General features: G+C 45.0%; 1 protein-coding gene across 6 annotated transcripts in view; it reads left to right on the forward strand.

Moving 5' to 3' along the window:
* The window catches only part of CCDC13 (coiled-coil domain containing 13), a 34,407-nt gene that overhangs the window by 1,691 nt on the left and 5,316 nt on the right, over positions 1-27,400 (forward strand). For 4 of the 6 annotated variants that reach the window (XM_048062293.2, XM_048062295.2, XM_048062294.2 and 1 more), the window contains exons 3-14: positions 3,872-4,020; positions 6,281-6,423; positions 9,734-9,823; positions 10,115-10,231; positions 12,208-12,312; positions 13,966-14,130; positions 15,608-15,784; positions 17,409-17,615; positions 18,686-18,822; positions 21,151-21,234; positions 22,050-22,178; positions 24,590-24,744. In XM_048062293.2, coding sequence (XP_047918250.2) covers positions 3,872-4,020; positions 6,281-6,423; positions 9,734-9,823; positions 10,115-10,231; positions 12,208-12,312; positions 13,966-14,130; positions 15,608-15,784; positions 17,409-17,615; positions 18,686-18,822; positions 21,151-21,234; positions 22,050-22,178; positions 24,590-24,744 — 1,658 coding nt within the window. Of the gene's footprint in view, positions 1-3,871; positions 4,021-6,280; positions 6,424-9,733; positions 9,824-10,114; positions 10,232-12,207; positions 12,313-13,965; positions 14,131-15,607; positions 15,785-17,408; positions 17,616-18,685; positions 18,823-21,150; positions 21,235-22,049; positions 22,245-24,589; positions 24,745-27,400 lie in introns of those variants that run through there. The other 2 variants (XR_007162696.2, XM_048062296.2) reach the window with 2 other exon arrangements.

Below are 27,400 nucleotides of genomic sequence, written 5' to 3' on the forward strand. Positions count from 1 at the left end.
GTACAAGTTAGGGTTGTAAATCTTCCTGGTGGCAAGGGTTTGGGCCTTACCTCACCCACTGGTGAGTATCTGGATTGCCTGGACGCTGGGCATTCTGCTGTGGATCTTCCTGAATCTTGCTTTTGGAGCTGAGTGCAGAAATCAGTTTACTGGCGCAGATTTGGAACCCCAGCTCAGATCATTCATCCTCCTTCTAGGATGTAGTCAGTGTCTCCTTCCGACCTAATTAATTTATTTTCGCAGACTGGAACAGGTCTGGAACTGGACACATCCCGGAGATGTCTGCAGTTAGCACAGCGTTGGCTGTTCTGGGATTTGCCCCCTGTTAGTGGCGAAGGCAGCCTAAGAAATTCCCGCTTCTGCTCTCTACTTGCGCCTGTGCCGACACAGCTGTTTTCAGGGCTGTGCTGGAAATTGAATTCACTTTCTGGGGCAAGGGTAGTTTTATCTCGGGTCATTCCAGTGATCCAGATTACAGCTTTAGCCCCACAAGCTGTTTTATTGGCGTCACGATAGGGTGACGTGCTGTGGTACATGCACTGAGGTGTATACCTTTGAGACAGTTTTCCCTCCCAGAATCCAGAGTGGGAAGGGCACCTCTACCGAGGTTTATCAGGCCACTAAGCAAGGTTTATTGGGCCCTAAATGCTGGTCTTCCTTCTGTGTTACTCTGGGCAGCTCCCTGATCAGCTTCTTCTGAAGATCGCTTCCTTGAATGCCTGAGTACAGAAGCTGCAGCAGGGCTCCTGTGGTGATGCAGGGAGCCTGGGAGCGAGCCCACTGAAACTTTCAGGTGCTTCTGGGAACGTGGTGTTTGTACAAAACAGGGAGCCGAGCGTCCAGGAGTAACCTGGTGCTCTCCTCCTTGCGCCATCCGTTCCCTCCTTCACACACAGGTCCCTCTCTGTGGCTGGCTGATTGGCCAGTGTAAGCTTCTGCTCTGACCTCTGCCAGCTGTCCTCGTCCCTTCAGCATTTTCTCTGATAGCATGTACAGGTCAGCGAGGAGATTTGAATCAGTTCTTTCTCTTTAAATGCAGGGGGAGACTCATTCCCACATTTCGCGTGTGGATTTCTTTGGGCATTAGGGCTTAGGAGCTCCTGTAACATCCTGGTGCAGCGAGGTGCAGAGTACAAGAGAGTCCCAGCGACTCTGGGGCTGCTTCTCTGCCACCTACAGTTCAGAAACTGAGGTCTGAGTAATTCAGGAGCTGTTGCTTACCTCTGCGTTCAGCAGCACTGACTGTTCAAAGCCCCGTTTTGACGTAGCAGGTGTAGCACGCTGCAGGTTTATTTGTGTTGCCCTTTGTTCAGGTACATCTACATTTGGCAGAAGAGTGGTTATGAGTGTATCAAATCCAATCAGGATTTGCTTCTGGAGGGGATTCACCAGGATGCGCGGATGCTGCTTTGCAGGATTGCCAAGATAAGACGTTAGGAACACGTTTCAGAGAACCAGGGCTCCCTCCGTATGGTCTGCAGCGGCGGCGACTTGAGCGTGGCGGTGCTGTTTACAGCAGCGCCCTGAAAGCATTCTCTGCCCAGAAGTCTCCCTTCCTCTGGGCCTCGGGAGCTCATTTTTCCATCTTTCTGTTCCTGCATCCAAATTTTGGTCAGGCAAGCGCTTAGCTGACATTTCAGTCCATCTTTTTGGTTTTGTTTGTGTGCGTGCGCGTGTGACTTTATCCTCCCTGGTCTGTTTGGTGCGTTTCAGATTAAGTGATTTTCCCCATCACGTGGAGAATCCCTAACAGAGCGGGGAAAAACACTGAATTCCAGTCACAGCCCTTGCTCACAAGCTTCCCCAGCTCTCTTCCCTTGAACTGCAGTAAAACAGGTTGGCTTTCTGTGGCCTGCTGCTTTTGTCTGACTTTCCATTGCTGAACCACTTGGGTAGAACCTCCTCTGTAACGCGTCAAAGTCTCTCAGAGGAGACTCCAGCTCTTTGCAGTTGGGATTTCCATCTATTTGTTACCATGTGGAAGCCAGCTCCAGGGCAGACATCGCTGACCAGGTGTGCCGGGAGCTTAGAACCGTTTTTTCGTGTTAGTTCCGTAAAGGTTGAAAATGTTTCTGTGTATCCCTCATTAAAACTGCATGGTTTTGTTCACTTCTGTGAGTGGTACATGTGGGAATAACTTAGTTTTGTCTTTTCTCTGCTTAGATTGCTGCTTTCTTTCTTCTCCTTTGTAAACAGCTGCCTTTGATCTCCCTTTGATTTGCAGCTCTGGAACAGACGTGCACTGCTTAATTACGGATTGTGAATCATCTTATAAATTGACTCTGCTGTTTGTGACAGTGCTTTAAGGGGTCATTTATTCTGACATGCACACATGCAGCGTGCATTTAACAGCTAAAGCCCAGTTTGAGCCAAAGGCTTGCTAAAACTTGAAGAGAAAATGTGCAGGTAGCTATTGAGAAAGCCGACATCCGGCTGTGGTTATAGAATCACAGAACCATTAGGGCTGGAAAAGCCCTCCGAGATCATCTGGTCCAACATCCCCCTCCCACCAATGTCACCACTAAACCATGTCCCCAGGCACCACGTCCAACCTTTCCTTGAACACCCCCAGGGACGGTGACGCCACCACCTCCCTGGGCAACCCGTCCCAACGCCTGACTGCTCTTTCTGAGCAGAAATGTCTCCTCATCTCCAACCTGAACCTCCCCTGGCGCAGCTTGAGGCCATTCCCTCTCGTCCTAAACGCTTTTATCCCTCTCGTTATGCTTATATCCACAGCCATACACTGGAACAACTGGCCTACATCCAACCCTCTACGATCACTCAGGCTGCCTGCTTCCTGCTTCGGCTGCAGTCTGGAGCAGGCCCTGTGTAGGCTAAAGGTGTGGGGCTCTGATTTAACCACCACAATGTAGCTACCCAGGTCGCGCTGCAGGTAATGGGAACCTAAGGCTCAGTTCAGCCGCCTGCCATAGGTGCCTGGTGGTATTTGGGGTGCCCGAGGGTACATCAGGAGCATCCCCATGGGACTCAGACAAGGGCACTGCATCGTTTCTGCTGGCCTCACACAGGGGGCTCTGATAAATCTGGGGCGTCTCGGGTAGATGCCTGCGTGCCCACGGTTTGATTGAGCCCCCGCGGCCCTGATTTCTAGATTGTACATTTGGAGGAACCATCGTGTGAGGACAGCAAAGAGATTAAAGTTGTTCATCCTCTGTGTGCCTGAGAGAGATGAAACCCATAAATGTTACTAAATGTACCAAAGAATTGGAGGAGCGAGGCCATTTCCTCCCATTCAGAGGGCTTTTTGATATTCTTTGTTCTTAAATGAATTCCAAAAAGTGACATTAACAATACAAACTGATGCTAGGCCGTCCTGGTGGGGTACCAAAAAAAATCGGATGAGGACACAGGCAATTGGCCTCTGGTGAATTGCTCTGAAGCGTTCATTTTTAAAGAAAGAACCTCCGTAGCAGCTTTTGTAACTTATGCTCTGTTGGATTCTAGCGGCTTTGGTAAGCAGAGGAAGTAAAGGCTGAATGTCACAGATGCTGAATGGCAAGCCTTCCTGCTTTCCTCTGATGAACCAGATAAGTAAGAATGAGTGAGGTGAGACTGTTCTGTAACCTTAGGAGCCCTAAAAAGATACCTACTCCGTGATGTTGTGCCCCAGAAAACGTGGGGAAATGCAGAATTTTTGAAGAAGACGTAAATGAACTGAATAGATCGGGTATCAGATGATCAGCTTCTGTTCTGACCTGAGGTTCAGGATATTCTTCTTAATTCAGTAAACTCATTCCTGGTGAGCTCAGCTTATCCAGCACACAGTCTTTTCCTTTTATCTCTGGAAGCATTGTTTTGAAGCACATCATGGTGACGTTTGTTGTTGTTACGACTTATTTTCCCCCAGGTTGCTTGAAGTTGAGAATGAGCAACTTCAGGAGCAGCTTCGAGAGGTCCGGGATGAGAACTGCAGGCTGTACAAACTGGTGAAAGAGAAAGAGTTTGAAATAAAGCAACTCCAGAAAAAAATGCAGGAGGACAGATTGGCTTTGTCAGGTAACCACGGGAGCTTTGCATTCACGCCGCGTTAGTTCCGGGGTTTGCTTGATGCTGATGACAATAGAGGCAGGATGACGGAGTCATTGTGAGCCAAATCATCCTCCTGGCAGAGAAAGAGTAATGTGACATCCCTTCACCTGCTTTAGGCTTAAAAAGGAGTATTTCACTCACATTGTGCTTGCCTCCATTTGCTCTTCTCTAATAAGCTTCTGCTAGGATGAACCAAAATCAGCTCTTTTAACTGAGAAACAACTGGCCTCTGAGATTTGGTGTTGAGCTTGGCAGTAATTTGCCGTAGCACCGAAGCCTCTTGTCTCTGGATTTTGGAAATCGACACCTGAGAATATACTCACATAGTCAACACTTCGTTGCTGCCTAAACTTGCAAGGGTCTAAGCTGACGCTGTTTGGCATTTGCAGTTACCTAAACATTGACATTTCCCCCCTCGGGAGAGTCTCATGGCTTTGTTGGCCGTGAGGAGGTCCTTGCAGTGGTTTGACGTGATAGCACACACACGTGGCTTGGCGTGTGTGTGCTTAAGGTCTGCGTCTTACTCTCCTTCAGTTTCATGAGCTGCAAAATACGAATGCTGCTGCTCCCCATCTTAGAAAGAGAGCTGTTGGGAGGACCAAAAGATGTCTGAGGTTTCCGGGTCAGAACTGAGGCACAGAATATTGTTATTGATAATGATACTTCCCTTTAAAGAAGTGTAGTGCCGTGGGGATACACATTAATCTCTGCTCCTCACAGATCTTCTCCAAACTTGCATTGATGAGCACAAAAAATGATGACTCTAGAAGCCTTTATATTAATGTCAAGGGGCAGTGTTAGAGGTTTTCTCTGCTACACAGTGTTAAATTCCTTATTCAGGCTTCTTTTGTTTAACTGCCTGAACAGGACACGTGCAGCACGCTGGCTGAACGAAAAGTCCAGCTTTGAAAGCGGTTTGGGTGTCCTTTGAAGGCTGAACTGTGCAGTTGGAACCTCTTCCACTGGGTGCCACTGTTGTTCAGGACAGCAGCGATGACCAGGCCGGTAGAGAAGGGGAAAACCAGCAATAAGCGAAACCAAATAATGCGTACGCCTCCACTCGTAATAATTACCTCTATCTTGTGTTTAGGAGAGGCGATAGGCTATTACTGGGTCAAAACCAGGAGCCAGAAATGCTGCTGCAGCTTCTTGGCTGACTGAGATGCCAGCTGGTGGCATTTTGCACCATGCCTTAGCTATCTACTTCGGGGCAAGAGACCCGGACACATTTCAGGGAAAGAAAGAGCTTTAATTAAACACGTGCAATGCATTCAGGGGCCATCACATGGAAGGACGAGCCTGGGTTTTGGTTAGTTTCGTGTGTCCTGTGATCCTTAGCGGCCGTTATTTGTTAGGAAAACTAAGGAAAAAGTAGCTTCTCGATGAAAGAGGGAGCACATCAGATAAAGAAGATCAGTGGAAACTCTTAAAATAATGAGCATTATTTATGCCAGACATAACTTGTGATTGCAGGCTGGTATTCATTGCTGAGCTAGAGGTTTTCTTGCATGCCGGATGCAATTATATCGGTGTTGCACTTGGACAAGAACTTTTCTTCACCTGTGTGATGTTAACAAAAGCCAAGCGGCACAGAAGGCAGTCCTGGGGATTGCTTTCTCGGTGACACTGCTCAGCCCCTCTCTGAGGAGGAGGAGAGCAAAGTGTGTGTTTAGAGGAGCACAGTAATACAGTAAGGCTGCGTGCGTTATCGCGAGGGACTTATAAATAGGCACAATGAAATTTCCTGGCTGTTATCCAGGAGTCAGCTGTAGTAGTGCTCCTGACCTTTAAGGACAGATGTCTAGAAAAAGTTTGCACCTCTGTTTCGGCGACTCCTCCAGGAGTAAACAACCAGCGCAAAACAAAACGTTGTCTTTTTCTGTAACGTGCCACAAACGCCACAATATGCCACAAGCAGAAGACCACTCTCCCCTTTCTGTGTGTGTTGCTAGAACCACTGGTGTGGCCTCTTCACGTGTGGCTGTTCCTACAGCGTGAAACGTGGCTTTGCTAGCCGCGGTGTGATGCTGGCTCAAAGGGCCAGGCAGTCCAGCTGGATCAGTGACGCCTCTTTTCCCTCGCTTACTCATTTATGTGCCTGGCACAGCGCTGGGAGAGACGGCTCAGACAATAAAAGTACACTGTGCGGTAGACAGAGAACAAAAGCATTGTCTATTCTGAATCTTGCCTGTCAGATATGTCCTTTGCTTTTATGTGTGCTTTTCAGGGACGTGTGGTTTAGCGGGGGACGTTGCCGCTGCTAAAATCGTTGAACTGGCCAAAAAGAATCGTGAGATAACTGCCGAGACTGAGAGCGAAAAAGCCAAAGTGAAGCAACTGAATAACAAAGTCAAAGAGCTGGAGAGAGAAGTGAGGCATTTTTCTTGTTCTTTTTTTTCTCAAAGAAACAAAGAAACCCAGTTTTGGGGACAGAGCAGCTGTGGGTTTGATTCATGTTGCCATTTTGAATTTGCTCTTGCATTCATGCTTGCTTTGAGTTCTTGTCATTTCTTTCCACGCTGGGAGGGAGGGATGCATGCCCTCAGCCGTTTCCACCTTTGCAGAAAGGAGGAGCTAGGAGAGGCTATCAGTAAGCTGAGCCAAAATAATGAGCCAAAGATGTATGAAATGCCAGTTAGCAACATTCGCTTGTATTTGAAACACAAATAGTGTAAGTGCTTTCTGAACTGAGGCGATAACGAACTATGTCACTTAAGACGGAAAATCTTCACTCAGCCGGCTGTATTCTTCTGGTTTACTACAATGTTTGTATATAGGCTGACCTTTCACAGGACTAATTTCCCTCAGGTGACTGCTGAAATGAAAATTAGATGCCCCGATGTCAGTGTTTACTTTGTTCGTTGGCAACTACTGATCTTCCTTGTGCAGTATTGGTAATTTTTTTGATCATTTTTAGGGCGTTTTTCTTCGCTTGGCCTCCTCAGAAGGCATCATTTAAATGTATCGATAATGTTTATCGCTCTGTCTGACATGTGCATTTTGACTCCATCTTTCACAGTCATTTATTTTCATGAGTCATTCAGCTATCTGAATTGGATCCCAGTTACCTGAAAGATCAAGACGTGGTAGATGCCAGATTTGAGAACTGCATAAATCCAAAGAGCTCAGAAGGGCCTTGTCACGCAGCTGGCAGGCTGGCTAAGAAATACCTGGTGTAGCTGAGGAGCTGTGAAGTTACATAAGTAGGGGAGCAAGATGCAGATAATTTTAAGAAAAAATATCTTGCTTATAATCCTCTATTATAGAAGTGTAAAGACCATTGTTCAAACAGAAATGTAAAATATTGTAAGGTATTGACCTAAAAGAAAGGAATTGCAGACGCTTCAGGAAAGAAAGTCAAAGTAAACAGAAATTCTCAAGAAACTGTGCTGGTCAGGGCAGAGATAGGCACCTCAGGTACGAACTAATCTGTTCCTTGGACACCAGCACCATCAAAATCAAAGACAAAAGAAGTCAACCTGTCTCATCTGTGATAGAGATGAACCACAGTTGGGCCCCAGTGAAGCCATGCCCTGGTCTGTGTTTTCATTGAATCACAGAATCATCAGGGCTGGAAAAGCCCTCCAAGATCATCTGGGCCAACATCCCCCTCCCAACAATGTCGCCACTAACCCATGTCCCTAAGCACCACGTCCAACCTCTCCCTGAACACCCCCAGGGACGGTGACGCCACCACCTCCCTGGGCAACCCGTCCCAACGCCTGACTGCTCTTTCTGAGCAGAAATGTCTCCTCATTTCCAACCTGAACCTCCCCTGGCGCAGCTTGAGGCCATTTTCTCACAGACTCCTTTGGGATGGCTCTTCAAACCATTGATCATTGGCTGAGTTTTGGGGATGGGTTTGTTCAGAGGAGCTGTATGAAGATGTGAAGGAAGGGTAGGATTAAAGCAGTGCTCGAGAGTGGGAGGTACCTATCAAAAATGTTGAGTGAGGTGTAAGGAGAGCTATCACAGATAGGAAGCTGCAGATACTCACATCTCTTCGGTAACTTTTACGCTAAGCTGATGAGACCCACTCATCTTTTTCCATTGATTATAGAACAAGACAACTAAAGCACAATTCAGTTACCTGCACAAAGCATAAAAGTACCGTTTGAGGTGCCACTTGACCTCCCAGACACCCGTGCAGGGCTGTAGGACGTGACAGCACCGGCACTCTGGGTGCAGCAGCTGAGGGCCTGCTAATGTCACGTCCCTTGGGCACCTCCAACAGGACCAGACACCTGTGTGGGGCAAAAAAGAGTCCGCGGTCAGTGCCTCTGCTTGACCTAACATAGGGGTCTAGTGTAGAGTGAGCTGAAGAGTAGACTTCCCTGATTGTATTGATGAGACTCCATTAATTACGAATAGAGAAGCCCACGCTGAGAAGAGGAAAAGTGTTAATTTGAGAGTTGGATCTCATCCCGTATGCCTGCTTCTAGATGGCTTAAACTCAGGGAAATGAATCATATTGACGGTACCTTGCAAACACGTCGCAGGGTGTACTTTGACCAGGGGAAAACAGTGTTATTTCACATCGTTGTTAGCTCTTCGCTTGCATGAAAGCTGCAAAATATGGAAATCATAAGCGTTTTAACATGGATATGTTCCCACAAACAAAATGCAGGGTGTGGTCGTTGAGCAACCGCTTAGCAAAGAGCAGAACATGAACAAAGACTGCAAATGGGTGTTGGCAGAAAACATCATTGAAATGTGACCCAGCAGCTGCCACCACTCGCTGAAATTCCTGACTCTCGGTCCATTGCCTAAACAAATTTATGAACTGGGTAGAAGCGGTGGTTGGTCTATGCAAGGATTTATTGCAAAGAAAGGTAAGATGGCCCTGAGTTGCGCTCTCTGGTTCTCCAGATACGACTTCAATGAAGAAGCTGTTCCTTACAGCCTTCTTTTATTCAGGCAAATAACCAAGATTTTCTGCCCACCTCAAAGAATGAAGTCCCATCCCTTTAAAGCAACACTTCCCAGCCTTTCCGGCTCCAAACTCACTGCGCTTCGGTCCAGCAAGAAGTCTTTGCAACCTCAACAGAGGACATGATCCCGAGGAGTAGGGGCAACGTGTCTGCCTTCCTATTCTGTGGCGAGCAATAGCAGACGTACTCTTTACCTGTTGAGAAATGCTACTTCAGAGATATCTCAGCTGAAGAAAAAGAGACTTAACGTCATTACTAAATCTCAGCTGCAGGGCGTTAGGTAGTCATTTCTCCTTTTAGGTTCCTCTGGTGAAAAGAGCTGTGTGCTTTTTATTAAATATCCTGTGATATTCTTGAAAAGTGAGTAAACTGGCGTCCAGAGACAACATCCTGATCTGTACTTCATTGAATCTGCGTTTATATGTATACATTCTTATTTTATGAACCTGTGATGAGAAAATCCCCCAGAAATACCCGTAACTGGTCCCATCTCAGCAAGTCAGAGACATTTTCCCTGAAGTTATTTCGCAGTGAAATAACCCAGGCTTCTTTGGGAAACATTTCAGGAAAAGGCTTTTCTACTACTTTTTTATAAAAAACAGGGGGAAATGAAGTCTTTTTTTTTTTTTTTTCTTAGAGCAGATAAACATCCAGGATCATTAAAATTACCATCGTATTTTTTTCTAATTAGTCTTCCATGAAGGTGTTCTTCACTGTATCCATTCTATAACGGTGCATTTTTTTTCCAGCTACAGACAGCTGTGGAAAAAATACATTCTCTTGGTGGTGATGATGCAGGAATCAAGCAGTCAACTCTGAAGAAGATAGAAGGAAACTTGGTATGAATTGTAATCGTAGAGTGGAAATGAGAAGTAATAGCTGATACTTAGTTCTTTCCTATTGTGCATTCCTTTCCTATTGTGCATATCCTTGCCTTATGGCAAGGATGTCTCCCTGTCTTTAGTTTTGTGACCAAATTGCTCTGTTTTCACCTCTTCTATACCCCACAAATTAGGGAATGGGTCTGGAAAAAAAAAAGATTCTGTGATCCTGATGGATATGTGGATCTTAATAACTTTAGGTTTTCACTGAGGATTCTGTTCTTACCAAATCCATTCTTCTCTTCAAAGGCTGAGAGTCCAGAGGTGAAAGCATTGCAAGAAAAATTAACCTCGGCCAACTTTAAAGTGATGGAGTACCGTAACCAACTCCAGTCTGCAAAGCAGGAACTGAAGATGACGCAAAAGGTAGTGTTCCGGGATGCAGTCTGTGGCTGGGATCCTGTTCAGGAGGTGTACTCCTGTGACATCAGGAGGAGGCTTCTTTTCCTCTGAGCTTTCGTTAGCCTCCGTGATTCCAGTCAACTGTAAGGAGGTAACAAAACCACGGGTAGAGTGGTTGAACTGGAAAGATACGCACATGGGCACACTCTGATTTCATGCCCTGCCCCTATAACTGGATGGCTGTTTCCATTATTTCTGCTGCTGTGATGGGTACAGATCCTTTAAGGTTTGAAAGTCCCAGTTCAGCAAAATAGGTTTTGACTGACTTGAAACATACAGTCAAGCCCATTCCTCTTTTCCAAAACGTTTAATTAAGTATTTACTTTTTAATGTAGGCTTCAGTCCCATGAAGTTGGTGAGATTAAAACCCACACGTGAACCAAAGCATGTTTAAACAGTTTGGTGGAGTGACATCCAGAGTAACTTTTTCCTGCTTGATTCACGATGGGGTTTAATGCATTCCTCTGTGCTCTGCTTCCTTTGGTTTCATTCCTTTGCATAAGAGACCTGCAATGCAGATCAGAGTAGAGAATATGCTTCTAAAAATAGAACTCTGCTGACCTTTTTATAAATAATTTAAACGCTCGTCATACTAACTTTAGCTCTCATTAATGTGGCTGTTTCAGAACTGTGCAAGAGAGATTGGCTTAGTGCCTGATTGCAAGGGTGTGTATTAAGACAGCATCTCTGCTCTGCTCCCGTTCAGTTCTAGTTATATGGAATGCAGAATAAATGCAGGTATTGAAAACTGTCAGCAACGCGTGGGAAACCTTGGTGATGAATTTGAAATCCTCTTACAGAGGTAGCACAGTCTGATACCTGTCGCCCCATGCTGTGGGGACAGGCGGGTTCTTTTAGGGATCCTCAGTAGAATAAGGGCTGGCCACAGGGTACTTATAACTAGAGCTTTATTAATACATAAAAAAAATTAGCAATCAGCATAGCTTGTTGTTACACAGACTTTTTAGTAAGTAGTGTAGCTTTCTTATTATCTAGAATTTTTACTCACCTGGACTTTTTAATCGTCTGGACTCTGCAGATTGGGTCAAATCCCTACTAACAAGTATGTGATACTGTAATCACAGCCTAGACTCAGAATTCACCTAAAAGAACATGAGTCACTTGCTCACTCCTCAGAGAAAGAAGATGATGGTGAGGCACACCTGACCATCTCTGATCACAGGTTTTGCCGTCCAGCAACACTTCTATTCTAAGTCCTGCTTGGGATTTGCAGCTGCTTGATTTTAGAAGCAGTGTCTGATGTCATGTTTTGCTTCCCTGGTCCATAACAAGTGTCACCACAGCTGTCACAACCCAGTGCCTGTGCTTGGACAGCCTCCATGGGCAAATGTTTCTTATCACAATGCCAACAGGAGGCTTGCTTGTTCTGTAACGGGGGTCACCACATCCTGGTAGATGTTCTTATCACAATGCAGAAAAGGGGGAGATAGAAAGGGACTGATACGCGATTGGGCTGCCTACATATTATGGCCATTTGCCTAATAAAGTGGTGTTGGTTTTGCTAACCATATTACGAAGTGTCAGGGGCAGGGGGTACAGGTCACAACTCCCAACTATGCAGCTAGACAGTACAATTTGACAGACTTGGTAGGTAGGCAGCAAAATATAGACTCACATTTAAAAAAGAAAAAAGAAGTAAAGACTAATACTGAAATATTAAAATACCGAAATACCCACCTTAACAAATGAAGCCGTTCACGTTAGCCAAACCCCTCCTAAGCAGCAACAATCTGTGTTGTGATAATGGTCCAAAATAGCTTACATCACATGGGATCCTGGATATCAGATACAGGTGAAAAGGCTGCTGTGTATAGATAGAGTGGTTTGGGCTTACTGCTAGAAAGAGTAGTTTTTCCTCCCCTCCCCACCACAGGTATTTCAGCCTAGTCTTATTGCTGATATTAATCCCTTCTTCATAGCTTTTAGCAAATGAAGTTGGCGAAGATGTGAATATTCAAAGTCTCTTGACCAATTCTGGCAGCTGGCGTGGACGAGCCCAGCAAATTCTTGTTCTCCAAAGCAAGGTGAGTTGAGGCCCTGCACAGGGCCTGCACAGTAAGCTGGGGGCCGGGGTGCTCCGAGTGGGATGTTTGAGGTAAGCTCTTGGTTCTTCATTAAGTAATGTAAAAACATCTAAACCTGCTGATAAGATGTGCCCCAGGACAAAGAGTTTGCTACAAATACGTAGCCAATCTTCTCTGTGTTGAGGAAAGCAACCATTGCTTTACGCTTTATGTTGCCTTTATTGCTTTAATAAAAAGCTTTATGGTAACTTTTGGAATGTTTTTTAGTGCTTGTGTGTGCATGGTATGGTGGTGCTGTGTTAGATTTTAAACGTGTAATGATGTGTGCAGAGTCTTTCAGAATTCCTGCTAATTAGTCTATTGCAAACGCGCAAACTTCCATATTTAAGCCGGGAATCTTTAGCATCTGTGTCAGAGGAGAGAGTTCAGTGACTCTGGAGAGCTGTGGCAGCCTAGTTAAAATCCCAGGATGTTTTGAAGGTGCCTCTCTCCACTGCATACAGCAGGAGCCCTGTCAGTGCCTGTGCTCTGACAGACACCTTTGTTCGGTGCCTAAAGTCAGACTGGAAGAATTGAGGCCAGATAAGATGTTCAAGTTGTTCCCCCGGGAACTTAAGTAAAATCTTTAACTCCTGAATCTTCTGAAGGGCACAGTCTAGCTGAAATGTCAGCTCGGGACAGGGAGGCAGTTTGTCTGTCTTACATAAAACTTCTCTCAGGTAATTTGGTACGCAATCCTCCAATTTTTCTGGTGTTGAATTATATGCCAATGAACTGTGATTTTTGCACTCTGATTGACTGAAATTGTTAATCTCTGTTTTCCCGTGGCCGAATTACATTTTCCTTTCATTAGACCCCCTGGCTGGGATTCAGCTGAAGGCTGTACGTATTATTATTGTACTCTACTGTAGAAATTTCGGAGCCAGTCTCCGCAGGCCCCTTCTGTAGTCAGTGGTGATACAGTAAATGCAGTCACTGGATCAAAAGTGATCCTGCTTCCTTCTCCTGACTATAAAATAAATCTGTAGTGAATAGCTGAGATGCAGCAGCTGAGTTCAGTTGCCCACACACTGGTGTCTACCGCCAGCTGAGATGCTGTAGGGTATCCCTTTGACCTTTGGCCATTGCTCTGGAGGAGTAGGGATGTCCTGTAGATCCTGTGCCATGTGTCTCTGCTACCCCAGGGCATGTAAAACAACGCCAGATACCTATATTCAGGCTAGTGAACTGTGCCTTAGATGTGGACATCCTGGATGGTGGTTCTGCTGAAGACTGAGATGCTTAAATTTATATGGGTAAGTGGGTGTCTGCCCTCGTAGAGGATATCTAACATTATTCCGTTGGCCACATAGATAATTAGTGGCATTCAAGAAGCTTTGGGGTATCAGCCTTGCTTTCACATGTGGCTGTGATAAAGCACAGAGCTCCCATGTGTCCTTTATCTCCTGTAGGTCTTGTGGTCATATCTCCTTCCTGCACAGATGCCCTAAGCGTCTGCATGTTTGTAAGCACCTAGCAAATATAAATTTGAAAAAAAAACAACGTTCACTGCTCTGTGTACCCATGATAATGTCAAGAAGTGAACGGTCAGGTGCTGTGCTCTGAGCTCTGGTTCTGTGCTCTTTCATGCTGGACCACTGTGTTGTGCCCTAGGTTCGAGAGCTGGAGACTCAGCTGGGTCAAACCAAGAGCAGAACATCACTGAGTGAAATCGATGAGGAACTGCTGGCACTGACTGATCCGAGGAAGCTGTCAGCCCAAGAGAAGAACTTGCTGAAGATTCGCAGCTTGGAAAAAGAAAAGAAAGAAGCCTTGGAGGTAAAATGTTGTGAGCGGAGTCCTACTTGGGCACATAGTGAGTAATAACTTGCCTTACTTTCGGGGTGTATGTTACGTACCCTACCTGAAGACCATTTTGGAAACCCACTCGATCCGCTTGAAGAAGTCGTGCCACACTTCACAGGCTGTGCAAGAGACTTCCACGCTGGCTTTCTGTATTGTACTCGTGTGTCGAGGCATATCTTTGCAGTACGTGATACATCCCCTTGCTTCATGATTCACATGTCAGATGCATCCACTTGGCCTGAAACACCTGACAACTGGGCATGGTGTATGATGTTAGAAAGTGGCAGAGAGTCCCTCGGTTTCAATGCAGCTGGTGCTGGCTTCGTGCTGAAGTCACATGTAGAAAGAAGCCCTGCCTTAGCTGCGTCCAACCTCTGGAGCATCCCCCTCTCCCCGTGGCCAGGTGTGCATTCTCCATGCAATGTTAAATACAAGCATCCCCCTCCCACCTCATATATCTTTATGGCTATGGGCTCCTAGATTTGAGCAGAATGAAGTTCAGAATTGCACTGGACTCCTTCCAAGAGGCATTTTGGACGTGGATCTTACTCTCCATCTATTGTATTGAGTTGCTACAAAAATAAACAAGTTTAGGGCTCGAAAGGGGCTGTGGCTAGTGGCACGCAGTAAACCCTGAGCCGTAAAGGATCCATAGGTCTATGTCCACAAGAACCATGGGAGGGTGCAGCAGGGGGGAGTCAACTATACAGACAGGCTAGCAAAGCACGTTTCCCTAAGCTCTTTTCCTGCGTTCTCTTCTGTAAAGGCCACCTGGCACCACTCCAGAGCTTAATTAGCTGCTGCTTTTCTCCCCGCAATTTCACCATGCAATAGAGTGAGCAGTGGGGTAATGCACACCTTTCACTCTTGGCTGTGAGGAGGAGAGAGATTTATAGCCACGGGCATGCAGCACTGGGAAGATTTCCCTCGGTAACTGTAATCTGCATGGCTCCACTCTCCCCTTGTGTTTCAGGCTCCACTCCAAAATTTCCTTTGCACTTGTCCATGGCTACATGACTGCCAGCACACTCCCTGGCCAGTTCCAGCTAGGTGAAGGCATGGCTCAGGAGACAGCATGTGCCACGCAGAGCTTCTAGTAGACACTGTGGCAGCATCATCCTGTATCTGGAAGTAAGACAGTTTCCCCGTGGGAATATAGTGAGACAAATGAATGAGCAGGAGCATACAGAATTAGGTTTTAGCACAAAATTATCGTACACTTCCTGGCACGTACTAAACCAACCCAGTTCCCTTGTATTTCTGGTCAGACAGACCTTTTTTGGTGGTGGCAAGCAAACAGTGAGTAGTGCTATTTATACTTTCTTAGTTAGGGATGATATGATATGCCAGTGCCATGTTTTTCGTTCTGCTGGGCAACGTGTGATTCCTTTAGCTCACCAAAGCATCTAGGCTATAACTGTCTTTTCCTACGATGTGTTTGCATCTGCAGAAACTCACTGGGGAACACGAGGCTCTCCAAAAAAATCACGAGGAAGTGAAAAAAAAACTCGACGCATCAAAAGCCAGGAACAAAGTGCTGTGCGGCGAAGTGAAAACCCTGAAGGGACAGATTGCAACCCTGCTGGAGAAAGGAAAACATGATGATGAGCTCATAGATGCCTTACTGGTACTGCCTATTAGTGTTGGTCCCGGCCCTTGCGATCAGCCCTCTTTCTCTAAGTGATGAAACACGATGTCATTTAATGACACAGTGACACAGACAACCTTATACAGGGGGCTGATGAATCAAACTGCGACAGCCAGAGGTTTCGGAGTTAGCTAAAGCCCTTGTGCATTTTGGAGCAGATCACCTAAAGGCTGCAGGACAGCACTGGGGGTGACAGTTGGAGTCAAGTGTTGGAAGTAACATTTTGCAGAAGGATGGAAGCAGGAATGTCTGTTAGGTAGAGGAAGGGCTTCATTCCTGACTTCAGAAGCTGGACTGGATTATCTGTTCTGCTTTCCGCCCCGTTGGTAGATTTTTTTTCTCTGAGAATGCCTACAGTCTTGCACTTTAATTTGTTGTATTACACAGCCCAAAACACGCAAGACCTGAACCATGCGTACTGCACCGTGTGCACATCTGGCTGCAGTAGCTGGAGCTGAGAGGACTTGGTGCCTTCAAAACTAGGAGTACCAGTGGGGCCTCAAGACACAGATATGCTGAAATAAATGCCCACTGTCATGCTCTTGTGGGATTGCTTTGTCCTGCGGTGGTTCCAAACAGTTTTCCCTAATTACAATAACGAGAAAAAAATATGAGAAAATATGCCACTGCCTAGTAGAAGCCCTAATCCAGCTTCTCACAAGTTTAAAAGCACTTACGTTTCCTTGCTTCTGTACAGAGCTTTTAGCCAGCAGAGGCTAATGACTAAGCTGGCATTCACCTTTCTGCACACCAGGCAGCCACGAGGGGAATATGGGCACTGACCAGCAGATTAGGCTGATTACAGAGGAGCCAAATAAGAGTTGGCACTTCTGCTAAGTCTGAGCACTCTCACTAAAAGTATTACAGAAAGACACAATTTTTGTTTGGAAGGAGCGGTTAATTTTTGATCCATTACATCAAAGAAGTACCTTGCTTTCAGTCTGTTCGCCTGACAGAACAGACTGTCCAGCAAGTATTAGATTTGTCAGAGTGTGAAAAACTCCAAAACCCACCGGCAAAACAGCCTAACCTCATAGCTGTCTGCTCGCACTACCCTCCTCTTTTAATGTCACCGTCACGCAGTCTGATCGTGGTCTAATGTCACAAAAACCGCATTGAAATCTTCACTTTTATTCAGCTTATGAAAAAAGTCTATTTCTTTGTCAAAAGCCAGCCGTTCTTGCTTTCTTTTCTGCTACACTCGGTAGCAAAGCTCCCAGCAAACTGAACCTTTCAGTTCCTTAGATCTTTTCAACTTGAACCATCCAGCCACTGAAGTCTTGATAGGACCAGTGAGGGCAGACCGCCCTTACCCAGCAGAACATGTCTGGGTGTTACAAGTAGATGTGCGGGGCCATTCTTTTAAGTGATAGCTGCTGAGAGCAAGGCAAAGTGACCGCATGCTTAAAGCATAGTGGACCAAATTCTTGGAGTAGTGCTACTGACATCAGCTTGCTTACACCAGGAAATGAGTTTGGCAGGGCAGTGGCTTGCCCTCATGCTCCTAAGTGAGTATTTGTCTTGTAGGGTGTAAAACACAGGGAGTCTTAATAATCTTTGTGTACAAAAGTGAATGTCTCACTCATTATTTCTATTTTATCAGAGTCAGCAGAAGCAAATGCAGGAGATCTTAAAGCACCTGAGCCAGCAGGATGAGAAGAACAAGGAGTCCCAGCAGATGCTAGGGCAGCACTTGAACAACGAGGCTCAGAAGCAAAACTGCCTTATAGAGCAGCTCAGACAGCTGGTGGCTGAACGAGAGGCAAAAGTTAAAGAGCTGGAAGAGGAGATTGGGCAGCTCACACTCCAGGTAGTCAGAAGAAATGATCTAGAGGAGCACACTTGTAATAATTTTAGATCTGTTCTTCCGCTTCCTTCTCCAGTGTTGTCCAAGATGGTTCCTAGCTCAGGCCACTAATACCTGCCCTACTGACAGTGTCTTCTGTCCTCTCTTGTAACTCTAATTTTCTCTCCTGTTTATACATAATTTTTCTTCAAGCTGTTTAAGCAGCAGAAAAATATAGAAATATTAGTGACATCAGCCTGACAGCAGGTGTGGGGATGCAATGGGGACTGACCATCCTTGGCTGCTGAAGCAAGCAGGCAAACATAGGTGAGGCAACATCAGCAGGCTGCTGTGGAGCCCAGCTACATCCCCTCATGGAGTGACAGGACTCCCTAGTAAGTTATTCTCATCTCCCACTGTGACCCACTTAAAAATCTTCCTCAGCTCTCCATGCTAGTCTTATGAGTCTGATGAGTCTCAGCCACGTGGAAATTTCGTTGTACAGGTGAAGGAATCAGGAAGGTTGGCTCCTAAGGGCTAGTATGTTAAGAATGTCTTCAACTTTTACGGTCCAGTGTAAAAACTAAGAGTGCAAGACATATGATTGCAAGATGGCAGAGGAATTGAGGGGCAGTCCACTAAACTGTCAAAGGCTTTTCGTGTGGTCTGCTAACTTACATTCAGGTTTTGTTAAGAGCAGGTAGACATCCAGTTCCTAAAGGTATAAAACCCTCACAATGGTGAGGTTGTGAATCTGTCAGATACCTCAGAAACGGAGGCTAGAGCGTTGGGTCCAAGGTGAAGCCTGGTTAGGGACACAAGCCAGTGCTGGCAGTGGTGGTGCTGCACTGTAGGTTCTGTAGTGACACCGTGCATACCCTATGATAACCTACAAAACAGCACTTTTTACTGACTTTTGCTTTGATTCTCTTCTGCAGTGGTAAGAAACTAGAGAAAAGTTTTGGAGCAGGTCCTGTAAATCAAAAGTTCTGGCATGCTTGTAGCAATAACCATAATCTGCTGATCAGGCGTTAGTGCAGCTCTTTTCCTTTGAACTGTGTCATTGGTTTTATAACCTTCTCCACCATTAACAGAAGAAATCTGCCCATCAAGGGGACGATCCAGGAGCTGCTGTTGTACCACCCTCGGAGCAATCAGAAGATCCACGTTTTACTCTGCTTAAGCCTCTGCCATCAGGCGGTGATCAGGCTGGAAGGATTGAATCCGCTCGGTAAGAAGAGCCTAGTGTCGATGTTTTAGGTTGCTGTGAGTTATTCAGAAGCACAGCTTTCCCAGACAACCGTATCAAACCACAAGTGCTGTGTGCCAGCGGCTGTGGTGGGCTGTTTACAGTATATGGGAATTTCTAATCACATTGTCTCTTGGACTTTTGTCCTGGAACAGAGAAAGATGCACAGACTTGCAGACATTACTACATTTGGCATGATGGTAGTGCAGCTAATTCTTTTTCTCCGGCTCAGATAATGTTTATGTGGTTAACTTAAGTGCCTGTGTTTCATGACTCTTATGAGAAACAGGGTTTCTAATGAGCAGCCTTCTGAAAGCAGGGTGGCAAATTAATACATAGCCCCAATTTAGGTAAGCACTAAATCACCGGTGCATTATTTAAATCAATAAAGCTGCTTTGAGTAGGATTTCCTTGCAGAAATGTTGAAAGCACACCACGCTGTTTACTCTTAACAAACATCCTTTTTAAAGCCTTATTGAGGACCACGTAAGTTATATTAATATAGTCATAAGTCTGATTTTTGTACACACTGAGGCAGCTCTGGCTCACTCTGGCTGTGTGAAGGTGCCATAACTTGCACCAGAACAAGTTGTATCCCATCCTGTTAAAACACTGGGTTTGGTGCTAAAGAGTTCATGGTCTAATTGACAATGAGGAGTTGAGACCGGCCTTCTGAGGAAGGAGGAAATTCTTTTACTAAGTTAAAGATACAACTGATTTCTCCTATGGAATTTTAACTAGCCTACCACGTTACTTTAGACACTGAGATTGGCCTGAAAACCGTCAGATGTATCCCTAAGTCTAAGTAGAACATTACTACAAAACTTAAGAAATGTTCTTCAGAGTGTTTTGGAACGAGAGTTAGAACTTAGATGCAAGTTTCCTTGGCAGAGTGGTAGCGTCTCCAATGTTGGTTGACTTTACTCTCCCACTTCCAACTCCACAGACGTTGTGCTCTCGTGGTGCCAATCTATATTTTACCTACTTTTTTTTTTCCTTTTACCAATTACTTCAAATATCCTCTGATATTTGAAGGAGGGTGAACAGGAAATCTAGGCTGGGTATGGGCTTTGTAGAAGCCCCTAAATGCAACACGTACATTGTTTTTTGTGTACGTGACTGACATAGCTCTGTCCTGACAATGGCTGACGTGTCAGATGGGCAGTGAAAGAGTCTGAAAACTGAAAGAGCCATTAATAATTTGGTCAGCAGGGCTCACTCGTTCCATTAACTTTAATATGCTGATGAACCCTCTATTCCATTTTGCTTTAGCGAATCATCTTTTCCTATCAGGAAAGATGAAATGAAAAATGCTATAAATAGGAGCTAAAGCCCCTTGGAGATGTCAGAGTAAAAATCCTCATTTTTAGACTGGGCCTCTTCTGTCATTACCAACCTTAACTTGATTTTAGGATGGATTAACCAGTCACAGCCTAGAAGGCAGCTCTGCCTGGTCCACAATATTAAGGCTTTATCCTCTGTTAGCTGCAGCTTAAAGGCAAGGAAACACAAAGGCAAGGAAAAGGGAATGGCCTTCAGGCAGCTGAATTCAAGACTGGAAAACAAACACTGGAATTTTACGTCCCAAGCACTCAGATGCATAAAACTCATCCAGGCTGGAAGTGATACTCTAGTGTTAGCAGTCTGCCAGATCTTCCTAAGATCTTGATATTCGTAAGTCTGACAGATCTTCCTAAGAGCAGAAGAGTTCAAAAAACTATAAAATATATTTTTAAAAGACACCTGGAAAGGAAAGTTCTGCACCTTGCTGCAGAACAGGGGTTCGGTTGGTTAGGAAAGCATGCGATACGCAAACACCAGCAAAGAAACCCAGTAACCTGTCCTTGGCTCATGTCCTAGGGGGTGTGTGAAAGTGCTCTGTGCGAGGGTCCGAGGCAGTGCCCGTGAGGAAACAGAGTGGCAGTGGCTGCTGCTGTGGCTCTTTGCCTTTTCAGCTTGAGCCAGGCAGGGTCAAGAGCTGCTCCTGCTCACCACATCCGCATGCTGTGACACGCAGCTCCAAAATGCTGGCGTGGAGGGCCAGCAAAGTGCCTCCAGAAGCACAGAGATCAAAAACTGAGCTATGGTATTTGTACACGGGACGCACAACGTGGTTTTGCAGTGCGTTTTGGGGACGGAGAGCAAGGTGAGCTGCTGTGTATGCCCAGCCTGTGTGATACCCTCGTAGGAGGCTCTGGGAGTCTCTCCCCTGAAAGGCCACAATAAACACAGACAGTGAAAAGTCAGAGGAGTTCTTGGATGACTGCTCTCAGTAGATCTCGTCGTTTAACAGAGCTTTCTCTCTCGTAGCGCAGTGTCCAAGATGGGCCATATGCTTGTAGAGTCGGCAGCTACTCAACCTCCCCTTCTCAGTAATAACATCCCACCTGGAAGGTACGTATATAAACTTCGCCACGAACAAGAGAGGAAACCTGCAACGCTCCACAAGCTGCTGGCAGCCCTCAGCAATATCGGCCTTGTTTCCCAAACGAACAACTTCTTTTACCATCCCTTCCACGTGATACTGTCAAAGGGTTCTGACACAGGCTGCAGTGTCTCCTTGCTGTCTTAATTTTTTAATTGATTGCTAGTTTTATGCCCCATAAATCCCCTTTTCCCTTTTTGTCATCCCCAGCCACCAAGATTTCTCCTGGTTTTTGCTCTAAAGGAAATATTCTCGAATATTCCCGTGCAGAGGTAGAAGAAACGAAGTACATAGTAATGGGATACGTGGAAAAATTGCCCCTTCCTTTCATCACCTACTCGGCACAAGAATAACCATTTTACTAATGCTGCCTGAAGCCTTTCAGTTAACGAAAATCAATAGCGTGCCATTTAATAGCTTAGCGCAGCACTTTGGAGAATCCACGTGCAGGCTTCTCTTTGGCAGGAGCAGCGGGAGGAGAGTCAAGCGTTAGTGAACTGATCGGTGCGGGAAGTTTGTTTTCAAGGGTGATGGGAAGGGAGAGCATCGTTGCAAGGGGAAAGGCCTTTCTAGTGAAACTCAGAGCGGCTTTATTTCCACCTATTTTTATTCCATGTACTGCAGTATCAAGCACGATGCTGGGGGGAGTTAGTGAGCCTGGCTGTGCGTTCTGGCTCGGGCTTCAGAAGTGTATTTTGATATGTTTTTTTCAAACGCTGTCTTTGTTTCATTTCTTTCATTCGTGAAATGGGAAACAGACTCTTTACGCTTCTGCTGCTTTTAGGCTTGCTGGCACCGACAGCCTGGATTTCAAAGTGCTGCAGACGCAGATCACAGAGCACAAGGCTCTCTGCCAGGCTGCTGAGGTGGAGAGAGACAGGCTCCTGGAACTGGTCACTGTGCTGCAGAAAAGGTAGTGGCTGATTCTGCCCGTGCCCTTTGTGGGATGCTGTGATTAAGGAGCAGCTGAGACAGTCCGGTATGCTGTACTCTGCCACTGTGAAACTTGCCTTAAATAGGGGTGTTTGAAACTATTCTGCTCAATTTCACTGTCTACTGGATGATTCATTTTTTAAAATTCTTTTAGAACAAAGTGCAGAAAAAAATGGAGTCATCTTCAAGCTTGCTACACTCAGATAAAGCTGGAGTTGGTGTGTTTATGTGTGTGGTGTTATTTAGGCAGCAATATTATTCACCAATACTAAATACTGTAATTAGAGTTATAATCTGATTTCTGTTCCAGAAGTTTTTCACATTCTTTTAAGTTTCACCGTATCCTCTTTTAAATGAATTTCTTCTGGCTTAACTGAAGCATAACAGTGACATTTTTTTTTCCCATTATTCAATTCAATTTAAGACAATGTTAAAACCGAGCTAGGGCAGAGAAAGCAAAGTCTTTTATCTTTAGACACCTTTCAGCTACTGACTTTTTCCCAGTTAGAGAATTTGATTTAAATATGCTTTGATTCCCAAATCTGTATTCCAGTTTATAGGAAGACACATTTTTGTCTGGGTATTTTTGAATACAATAGGTACTGTTTGCTTGATTGCTTTATTTGGCACTCTCATCATCTCACTTACCTGACTTTTAATTAATCACGATCAGAAAAATGTGGTTTTTAAAACTGTGCTAAAGGTATCATCCCCTGTGCTTTTAAGGGCTAAATCCTAGAAACATGCACTGGGAGGATTTTATTTATGTCTGTAAGCCCAGTGACTAATAGAGCTGTGCAATTAGGTAAGGATAGAGGTCTGGGTGATTTCTGAACTGGGGCCGTTGCGAATATGGGCTAATGAAGAACGCAGAGTCAATGAAATGCGCAGTTACTAGTAAAATGTGCCACAGAGTGATGATTCAGCAGCTCCACGGTTATCACACATTTATCAAGAGCTCCTGCAGGTAAAGCAAATTTTATGAGATTGTGTGCAATAATTCTTGGAAGACCTCAGGATAATATAGCATCCAGTCGTATTTCAACATGAATATATGTAAAAAAGTGAGGTGTTCCTCCTCTTCCTTTCCCCTGTTGGAGCACAGGTCAACAAAGCTCCAGGAACATATATAATGCTTAAGCCAAGAGAAGAGCACTGAGAATGGTTATGAGAGTAGCGTTTTCCTACAGCAGCTGCCAGAATTTACGACCGTGTTTCACAGCCGCTCACCGCAGAGCAGAAGATGCTGTCAGAAGCAGCTCGCTTGTAGGCTGATTGTAGGATTGGGCCCTGCTTGAGGAAGGGAAAGAGCTAGAGCAAGATTTCAGTTTGCTGCACATATTGGCAGAAGATTTCATAAAAACCAACGAGTTCTGTCATTTTTCCTCCACTGTTTGTCTAACGCGGGTGCTAGGGGAACACCTGGTCAAACGAGAGTTTAATGAATTCAGAACCACTGAGGAGAAATATAATTTCACATAGCATGTCACCAGCCTGCTAATTCACTGCCACAGGAGGTTGGAGCCTTGCCTGCAGCTAGACTTTTAAGACAGTGATATAATTTTATTATAGTTGTAATATTTTTTTTTAAGTTCTGCCAGCTAGGAGGGGAATAAGACTAATCAAGTCTCTTGATTTGAGAAATAATCAGTTATCGCCCATAGGACCAAGGAGGATTTTTTTTGTATTTGCATTATCCAATACAGTGTGTCAGTCAATTCAGGATTCCTTCTAGCTTTAAATTCCTCTAAATCATTTGGTGTCAGGCTCTGCTCCCCACGAGGTGCACCACTGACTACATCCGTGGGTGCACATCAAACCTTTGTGGTTAATTTTATAAGGTGTTATGTGAGGTGAACAGATGGGTAGTTTGCTCTTCCTTTATTGCATCGCTTTCTCTTCCACCCGCTTCCTTCCACGGTAGTGTCTAATGGCCAAGTTTATTAAAAGCAACGTCCAGCTTCTTTTCGTACTCGCAGATAACTGACGCAGAACAGCTAAATGCTTGACAATGTTTTTATAAACTATTTTCCTTCCAAATTTTTCCCAGTGTTTAAAAAGATGCAGTTTATTACTGCTCTAATAAAAGATCTCCCCTCAGCAATCTGCAGCTTGCCTGCTCATCTGAGTGGGAAATTTAGCCGGTGTTAAGGGATCTAGGCAACCTCCATTAGCCAACCTATTATTTATAATTATACTCATTAGTTAATTCTGTTTTGCAAATGTAGAGGATGTCATCTGGAAGAATCGCACTGGGATTTCTGCCTTTGGATGCATGGAAACTTCTCTTGTTCCCTCTGCTGGGAGCTATGGAGTAGGATTCAGTGTTTAAGACTGGCTCATTCTTTATACTTAGGACATAAGCTTGAACCACTTTTTTTTGCATATCAGGGTGGAAGAAAGCAGTGATAAAGTCTTGGAAGTTGAGAAGAGGCTTCAGGAAGAGCGGCGGCGATGTGTCCTTTTGGAGCAGCAGCTTGAAAAACTACAAATGGATCCTGGGAGGAACACAAGTACACAGAAACCTCCTCTGAGGAGCAAAACAGGTGAGGTGGAGCTCTTATCTACATCTGTGTCCCCCATCCTACCTGGGTGGTTAATAGCAGCAACATCTGGGCTCTCATCTCTCAAACCTACACGAGTGCTTGACCTTACACACAGGGATTTGGACCTGCTCGGAGCAGTGGGCTGATACTGAAGGTGAAATCCTGGCTCCACTTAATTCAAAAGAACTCTGACACAGATTTAAGTGGGACCAGGACTTTTGCATTATGTAGTTTTCACAGGATGATGGTCTGGAGAAAGAACTTTACACTGTTCTGCGTCTCTACTGTGACCACTGCTGTGTTCCCTTTCCACTTCTGCCTGAGAGATTCATCTGAAGGTTAAGAGCAGAATTAAAGGACGCATCCCAATTTAAGGCCTGTCAGTGTCGATGAGAAAGTATTGCTGGTGATGTAGTAATTAGATCTGGTGTAATTTATTATACCATGAACATGATAATCTCCTGCTATAAATATGAAAGCCTTACTAGCATAGTTAAAGGAGGAGAATTCATGATGGATGTTAAATTTTTATTTCTCTGATCAGATTCTTTATTACTTAAGGACTCTGATTCTGTAAGGTGTCTAAACCAATAAAATGGTACATATTCTTAAGGAAACTTTTCCAGTGGCTTCCCTTTTTATATGTATTTTCATAAAGTAAAAGGAGTTTAAATGCCAGGAGACGAACAGTAGTAATAAGCATTTTAATTTGGCAAATACTGGGATGGCATCAGAGTGAGTTATGGTGACTGGAGAGGTCACAAGCCTCATAACAGAGCTCGTACGTGCTCTTGGCCTGCCCCACGCAGGAACACATGATCTTTGGCCACAGGACAACGGCCCCGCGGTGCAGCAGATGCGTGGTGTGGCTTTTTACTACTGTGTGTACCGGTCCTACCTCATCAGCTTCTTACAGCCGGTCTGTATTGAACACCTGTATGAACAGTCACCTCCCTTTCCAGCTGCTCCAGTGTCTTGTTTCTCCCTAGGGTGCGGTTCAGGCGAGGTAAGAAATGCTGCTCGAAGTGCACTGCACTTGCAATTCCCATCGCAGTGCTATTGGCCGGGGTTGGCAATGAAACCTCTCTGGAGCAGCATGATGATGCAAGAAAAGGCCTGGTGCTGTTCACTGTGGTCTCGATTCACACAGGAGAGCTAGGCTCCCCAGTGTAAGATGTACACAGAGCTCAGGACCTCAAGTGAAGCACTGGCATTCACCCATCCGGCATATAGAGAGAACCAGGTATGCAGGAACAGGATGCAGAGGAGCTTTGTCCTGCAGGGATACTGAAGGATTGCTTGAAACCTACTTCTCTCTAAAATATCCATCAATTCCTTGGAGCAGAACTGCTGTGTCTTTTACAAGGGCTCCAGCCAACACTGACTTATTTCTTTTTCTGAAAGCACTGATTTTTAGCGCTGTCTTACCTGTATTAGCTGAGAGCCTGACACGGTGCAGAAAGTTGCAGCACGATGTTAGAAGAGTGCTTAGAAACCAAGTGCAGCAGCCTGTGGGCTTTAGGATATGGAACGTTCATCCCAACAGAAGAGCAGTGCTGGGCCTTGCAGAAGTGGTATTGGGTGATACCATTTATGATTCTCAGTAGGGTTTTGATGTAAGATACGTTGGAGCTCTCAGCTGGCTTCTTCTGAGGAAGAAATCGGAGTGTACGTAGGGAGAGGTAATAGGCAGGTGGGAGTTTGGAGACTACAGCTCTCAATCACAAGTTTTTTCCTCTGTCTCCCTGCCTTAAATAGTACGGGAGCATTTTGGTGCTGTCTTCTAGAGGAGAATTTAACTGATATTTTGAGCTTAGACTTTTATACAGCCTGGTAGTGTAAAGCTTTGATGTGTTACTCTGTTATTCTGCATGTGTCCAACTTCGTTTTCCCTCGCAACCTCAAATTGATGTGGTGATGAACTCATCAGGTTCTGAGCCATTTCGATCAAATTGTTGTAACGCTGTGGTAACTCACCTCTGAGAGACCGGCATTTCACAGCTGGAGGAAGCAAATTGTTCCTACCACCGTGACAGGTTCCTTCTTACTAAATACTTAGTTCGTTAGCCTCGTCTGCTTAAGGACTAAAAGCAAATGTCGAAAAGGATTGGCAAGAAGACTAACAAGAAGAAATCCTCTGTGAGTCTGTAAGATGAGTAGGTAACAGTCTCTTTCACCACGGTTGTTTGAAGAGAGCCCAGCCCCTTGTAATGTGCCAAAATTCTCTGGAGTTTGTACAAGGAACAAGTCTAGAAATCTGTAATACATCCCTTCAGCAGAGCGTGTAGGTTATCTAAACGCTTTCATGCCAGATAGTTGAGGAAATGAGAAGGAATGAAAAGCTTGAACATAAGAGACTAGAGAATCCACTAATTAACATAATATTTTCTTTTCTTTCTGAAAGTGCAAAATTGGAGAGAGCTGATCTAATTGCTAATCTAATGTTTCTAGTCTCCTCAATTCAAGGGAAGTAGATAATGAGGCTGAGTAGTTAGAAACAACACAGTCGTGTTTTAAAATTATACGTGCTTTTGTTTTTTTTTTTTTATCTGTCTTATCCAAATTTCTAATTAGCAAAGAATAATCCCAGAGGAGAACGGGTAAGTAAAAGCAGGTTTTCCTCAGTCCTGTGAAACACAACATCGAGTTCAAAAGC

Source organism: Anser cygnoides, chromosome 2 (assembly GCF_040182565.1).
Source record: "Anser cygnoides isolate HZ-2024a breed goose chromosome 2, Taihu_goose_T2T_genome, whole genome shotgun sequence".
Lineage (NCBI taxonomy): Eukaryota > Metazoa > Chordata > Aves > Anseriformes > Anatidae > Anser > Anser cygnoides.